Source organism: Cyprinodon variegatus, unplaced genomic scaffold (assembly GCF_000732505.1).
Source record: "Cyprinodon variegatus isolate N-32 unplaced genomic scaffold, C_variegatus-1.0 Scaffold545, whole genome shotgun sequence".
Classification (NCBI taxonomy): Eukaryota; Metazoa; Chordata; class Actinopteri; order Cyprinodontiformes; family Cyprinodontidae; genus Cyprinodon; species Cyprinodon variegatus.
The window spans coordinates 403,874-410,786 of NW_015150998.1; the positions used below are offsets into that span (position 1 = coordinate 403,874).

At 37.8% G+C, this 6,913-nt stretch overlaps 1 protein-coding gene across 1 annotated transcript in view; it reads right to left on the reverse strand.

Annotated features, from left to right (window-relative positions):
* Positions 1 to 3,835: 3,835 nt before the first annotated feature.
* The window catches only part of LOC107095424 (cathepsin Z-like), a 7,262-nt gene continuing 4,184 nt past the window's right edge, over positions 3,836 to 6,913 (reverse strand). Inside the window, exons 4-6 of the mRNA XM_015391516.1 lie at positions 6,680 to 6,830; positions 4,803 to 4,968; positions 3,836 to 4,606 (exon numbers count right to left, since the gene is read on the reverse strand). Of these exons, the coding sequence (XP_015247002.1) occupies positions 4,493 to 4,606; positions 4,803 to 4,968; positions 6,680 to 6,830 (431 nt within the window). The 3' untranslated portion in view covers positions 3,836 to 4,492. The remainder of the gene's footprint in view (positions 4,607 to 4,802; positions 4,969 to 6,679; positions 6,831 to 6,913) is intronic.

A 6,913-nucleotide genomic window follows, 5' to 3' on the forward strand; every position in this document is an offset into this window, starting at 1 on the left:
TTTTAAAAGGTCCTGTATCAATATTAAGAGCTATTATTACAAAATGTGTAACAATTACAACTATGGCAAGACATGCAAATGAAGGGCAGTGTTGAGTTTTAATGCTTTATATGTATCAATTGTGTATCAAAGAAAAACAAAACGTGAGAACACAGGCTCCAACAAAACAAAACAAAAATAAGATAAAATATCATATACCAATATATGCATTAATATACTTACACATGCTCAAAAAAAAAATAAGACTCAAGACTCAAATTACACATCCTGGATCTGAATGAATGACATGTTCTCACTGAATCCTTTGTTCTGTATAAAGTTGAATGTGCTGACGACAAAATCACACAATACATGCCTGTATGAACTCCCTACAACGCCTGGACATGCTCCTCATAACGTGGCAAATGGTCTCCTGTGGGATCTCCTCCCAAATCTTGACTAAAGCAGCCGCCAACTCCTGGACAGTCTGTGGTCTAAGGTGACATTGGTCCTAGAAGTGTTCAATCGGATTCAGGGCTGGGGAATAGCGGGCCAGTCCATTTTTTCAGTGCCTTCATCTTGCAGGAACTGCTGACACACTCCAGCCACATGAGATCTAGCATTGTCCTGCATTAGGAGGAACCCAGGGCAAACCACTACCATGAGTGTAAAAGCACCACAAACATTCAAATGTGACCAAAACATCAGCCAGAGAGCATAGCTACCGAGGAGTGGTCATTGTTCCCCACCTGCAGAACCACTCCTTTATTGAGTGTTTCTTGTTAAGTGCCAACAATTTCCACCTGTTGTTTATACCATTTGCATAACATCATGTGAATTTGATCGTCAGTCATTGTTGTTTCCTAACTGGAAAGTTTTATTTCACAGAAGTTTGTTTTAATTTACGTTATATTGTTTTTATATTTTTTACATGTTCCCTTTATTGAGCATTATATGCTTCAAGAAATAAAATTGACTCACACCGTTTCCCCTACTTCAAAGTTTTTTTTTCAGTTTGAATCATTCTAAAATATATACAGAACCTTTTTCCCAGTATTTAATATATTTTCCTACTTCATTTTCAAAGCAAATGTAAGTTTCTCTATACTACAGATTTGTTTTACAATTTTCTTCCATTGGCCCATTATATGATGATCAATTTGCAGTCACTTCTTGGTCATACCCTGTCTGCTAGTTGCCAAAAGAATGTTAAGAAGGTATTTGTCTCTGTAAAGGACCTTTCCAGGTATTTTACCTTAGTATGATATCAGCAACGAAAATCTAACCCTACTCCCACTATGTTTTTGATCTTACAGTAGAGACCGCATATATGTAAAGATTTTCCATACAGGTTTCACATGTCTTTACTAAAAGCTATAACTCCTGAATATAACCTCACAGGGCTGTGGTTTCAGGACAGATGAAGAATCTAATGACTTTCATCCAACAAATCTCTCTCATCGATCTTGCGTTTGAAGTGGAAGCTTGTGTTTCACAAATTTCAGTTTTGAAATTGAAAACTGAATTCAAATAATTCCCACCATAGTCATGCTTGAAATTGTTACTTTCAGTTCCTTAATTTTTTTAATCATCTAACAGTTCACTGAGGAGGCAACTAAAGAGCAAGTTTTGGAAGTACTTCCCCTTTAAATAACAATATTTTAAACATTTTCTGTGTCTTTGAAAAGTTTTGAAATTTAACACTTCCAATTTGGTGCCTTCCTGGTTTATTAAAAAATGTCACGGTGAAATCTGAGGCTTTGAACATTTGATGTTAAATTTAACAATTAGAGATATCATTAAAAACCAGATCATTGATACATTAGAAGCAAAGAGATGACATGAACAGTACTCTGATCATCCTAACCACATTATTCGCACAATAAAACACGGTGGAAGCAGCATCATGTTTTAAAGGTTGTGAGGATGGAAGTGTAATTCATTTTAAAGCTAAGTTTAATATGTGGTATAAAGTATATTTTTTTATTCAAAGGTAAGTCTTTTTATCCACTGGATTCAATATTCCTCCCATTTACAATTTATATTTCAGGTATTTTCATAAACAGCTCTAATCTAAGCTGCTAAAAAAGTAGCATAATTAAACTAATTTAAAGTTTCAGTGGTTTATTTAGTATGGATAATCCAGTTGTTTAACAATAAAGTTTTGATATGGAAACTAAAAGACATTAATTAAACAAATATTTGTTTTTACTGTTAAGAGATTTAGATCAATTGTAGTTAACACAAAATAAGTAAAATGTGGAAGCTCAAGCATGTTTATATGTTTCCATTTTTTGCAGGAAATGTCACATGTTCCCACACTTTTTAAAACTCCATAGCTTTTATGACTGGTAAATATCTGCAGGGTTATTTTTAAACCATTAGATTCACAGGGAGCATTGTGTAAAAGTTCAAAAAGTCCAACTTTTGTTGGAAGGATCATCCTGTTGGTGAATTTGTTTTTTTTTGTTTTTTCATGGTCACAAATCAAACGAGAGAAAATGTCAGCTGAAATCTTTTCCCCACAGTTTGATGGAAAAATACAAAGAATATAACTGTTTTCTTCCCAGATTAGAACCAAATGCTAAGAAAAAGAACACATGGAAGCAAGAGTCAGAATATGAATTCCGTATCATTCAAAGGATCCCGCTCATTAAATGGATGTAGTTTCAATGCAAGCCTCCTTTCACTAGGTGAGAGTGGTCACTCTCCAGGCACATCGGGAGACATTTATACACATTTTTGTTGTGATGCATAAAAAAAAAAAAAAAAAAAAAAAAAAAATATACTGTTCTGTAATCACACGCTAAAACATCTTAGGATCTGCTGATGTTGAATTTAAATGTGAGAGCCTGGGCTCAACATGTGTTTCCTTGTGTGAAACCTGCAGTAAGGCATCTTGAATTGACTTTATGCAGCTTAAGATGTGGAAGGAGGAAGTCAGGCAGTTTGGGGTGTCTTCTTAAAAGATGCTGTGGAGATATATTCAGTCATTTATACTGGATTTATTTAAATAGGAAACAGTTAAAAGTTTGAAATTATTGAATTCCAGCCCCTTATGTTTGCAGAGAAATGCATTATAACTGTCTGAATGCTATGTTTACTGCTACTGATGACTGAATGAGGAAGGCTGGTCCTGACATGGGTTTAGAAATGATCCACTCTCAGTAATGTTGAGATCACAGCTTTCTAGAAGCTTCATGTTAGCCTCTTCCTTTCTTTCAAACACCCCTTTAAATGCATGATTGCTCTATGGGCCTTTAACATTAAGCTGCTGATTTAAGGCCAAAAGATCAAGACTTTAAGGCCTGTTCTCAGGAACCCAAACCCCCCAGCATGATGATGCTACCACCACCAGGCTGTAAAAGTTACTGCAGACTCCTTCGGTAAACATAACCAACACTTTTCTTGATACTAAACAAAAATGTTTATATCCGTCTTCATGGGCTATAGACTGTTGTTCAGACGCCTGAGTGTGAAGGTTTCTGCACTCCAACAAGTTGATTTCCTTTCACTGAGTCCAGAGTTCCCAAAACAAATTTAATGAAAAGACTCTTTAAGAACAGAAACTAGATGCCGTCACACAGGGATAGAAGGATAACAGGGAGACAGAAGGAACCAAAAAATGAGGGAACATAATTAATAGAAGGACAAAGAGAAAACAGAAGAGAAAAAGGAAAAAAACCCAAAGAGAATTAAAGGATGGTAAAAAGGCCTGAGAGAGAGATGAAGTGACAAAAAGGACAGAGGGCAGAAAAGAAGGAGACAAAGAAAGAAGGAAGGGGTTAACGTTAAGACAAAAAAAAAACAAAAAACAGGAATAAATTGTTTATATTTATTCATTCACTTATTTCCAGTTTTTCATAGAAATCCAAACCTGAACTTAAACTGAAATTAAAATCACACTTTTCCAGGCAGTGCAGAAAACTTTAATAAGACCAGCTTCACTCCAGGGCGTTTGTTCTTTTAACCAACTTCCTTTCCTCTGAAGGTGAGAAACTTATGTACAGTCAGGTGTTAAACCACCACAGTGATCTAAAAACACACATCCAACCTCAAACGGGAAATTTGCAGTAGTAGTATTATGATTAATAATGCATTAGTAGCATGAGGTAAGCCAATTTTAACAAACTAACTTTATTGGAAGAGTAGTAAAATATTAAAGATATCCACTTAATAAAGGACATTGATCTAAATATTAGTGAAAGTGCAAGTCTACTTATGAGCCAGTATGTGCGTTCTTGACACTGTGGGGTGATTACAGGAACAAAAACACAATAAATTCAATGCTGGTGCAGCCAGATACAAAACTAAAAAAGAAACAGATTTTGATTGAAAAAAGCCCTGAATTGATATCATTCCTGTCACTGAGCGAATGTAAACTGCAGAAACAAACCCTCTAAATTCACAAAATGAGCTTCTTAAAGGGTTTAGAATAGTCCATTGCATTTATAAAGTGTTAAAAAATAAAAATCAGAAGATGATGGCGACTCATCCGGGTCTAGTGAGGACTTTATGCTACAATAGGGTCTCCATATGCACAGTTTTTCTCAATGCCGAGGTTAAACCAGTTGCCTTTTCCTCCTTTATAGGCGCTGGTGACGATTCTCGCCCAGCCGTGCTCTCCCTGAAAACAAGAAACACAAAACCACCTCAATCATAGAGCAAACGGTATACACAGTGTCTGATAGGAAGACTTGTCAGAAAACAAACGATCCCCAATGTAATAAAACCCAAAAAGGACTCCATGCGAGAGCAAATTCATCTTCTGAAGAGAGCAAACACTGGTCACTAGTTAGAGCTGAGGAGTGAAATAAACTGACCCAGAACTCTCCCCAGGAGTTCCTGACGATCCAGTACTCGCTGCCATCTCCGTCGACACCCCAGCCTGCCACCGAGATGATGTGATTGGGCAGAGAGAGAGGGTGAAACTCTGAGAAAACCCCGCCGGAGTATTCCTCCAGGCTTTCAGTCGCCATCAGAGCACAACTAAGAGACAAAGGAAAAAGCTGAATTGGTTTTCTGCATGTCTCAAAATGTGTTTGCAACATTTTATGCAATTTCTTCAAGTTTAATGTAAAATGCTATAATCTAGTTTATTTAGATAGCACCAATTCACAACACATGTCATCCAATGTTGGTCTAACTTTACCCCATTTACACTACCCTTGAAAAACCGATCCATTCCGAGACCGGTACGCGCTCAGATCAGTTAACCAGGCCAAGCTCGGTTCAAACGACCGTTTACACATCACGCTACCTCGGTTCGACTCCTCGCCTCCAAGTGACGATCTGCGGTATTACTGCCAATATTGACGGAGGAAATCAAGCAGTTGGTGGCGGTAATGCACCAAAAGTTGTTTGCCAACCGCCATAAAACACAAGAAGAAGAAGACGAAGAAGGAGGGAATCAAGCAAATCAAAATGGCGGCGCCCGTCACATTTAGAAAGTTATGCTCAATTATTATTGCTGTACTTTGGTGTTATTTAAAATGCCATTATTTAAAATGTTTTGTGGAGAAGATTTCGATTGTTGTTTATAGTTGAAGAAAAAGTTGTTCTTCTTCTTTTGTTTCTGGTGGGGCATTACCGCCAACTACTGGAATGGAGTGTGAATCGGGATGTGCAGCCAGACGGAGATGACGCGTTCTGCTCATGCGCTCTTGTTATCAGAGAACCGAGCCAGGGAAAAACCGAGCCGGGCCCACCTCTGGAACTGGTCTGCAGTTATCTCGGTTCAGTTGCGTCTAGCTCGGTTCAGTTCAGTTTGCTTTCCATTTACACACGATACGTTATCTCAGTTACTGAGCTCGGACCGGTCTCAGCACGGCTTTTCAAGGGTAGTGTAAATGGGGTACTTGTCTCCTTATCATATAAGCATCTTTTTCTTTTCTTTTCCCCCTCAGACAGATGTTATGTTCATGCTCTCTACAGGTTGGCCACTCTTCATTCTCCTCATGTCACTTGTAAAGGTATCACTGGCTTGTATAACGTCCCACTGCTTATATTTTGAAAGCTTTCCTTCTGCTACAACCAGGTTTGGTGAGCTTTATGAAAGAAGGCAATTGTCTTTTTAATTGTTTAAGGAAAGCTATAAGGAGTCCTGTTTGCAGGTAACAACAGTTAACCGGCGGAAGAAGGAGCTCTGCTGAGATGAAACCAAGGTTAAACTTTTGGGGAGCACTGCACATCACCTTGAATATACCGTCCTCAAAGCTCTTAACAGCTAACTAGAAGGAAGAAACCCTGTTAGAGTGAGCAGAACAGTTGAGAGTGCATCTGAGGTTCACCTCCCAGCAGAAAGATGACCCTACAATACAACCAGAGATGCAATAAAAAGGTTTTGATGAAAGCGCACTCATCAAACTCATGGAAATCTGTGAGAAGATGTCCACAGATGCTGTATGTTCGTTTTTCAAGAAGAATCTGTTTTCAGATGTGCAAAGATGGTAGTGATGAACCTTGCAGCTCTAATTATAGTAAGAAGCTTTTTCACCACATTATTATCTTATCGTTTTTCCTCACATGCAGATACAGCTGATCAAATAAATTCAATCTTGATCTCCTAATTCTTTCCTTACAGGGTATTTGGAATTGTGTTTCTAAAATCTTTTCATCAGAGAAGATATTCATTCATGTGAGAACAGTGTATTTAAACGTCTCACATAAATTGTAGTTTGAAGAAAGAAAGCTCTTCTACCTGATGGGCCCGTTGGTGTAAATCTCCGCTTTCATGTGATCCCTTCCAGAAATTTCTCCATAGTCTCCAACTTTCCAAACCGTGTAGTTCTTCACAACAGAACAGGAATCAAAGAAGGAACACGTCCCACACTGGTTGAACTGGACGCATTCTGAAACGGATCAGGAGATTGTTCACACCTGCCTTGATCTGGATCAATAAATACCTATTTATAGAGCACCTTCCATAGAAATA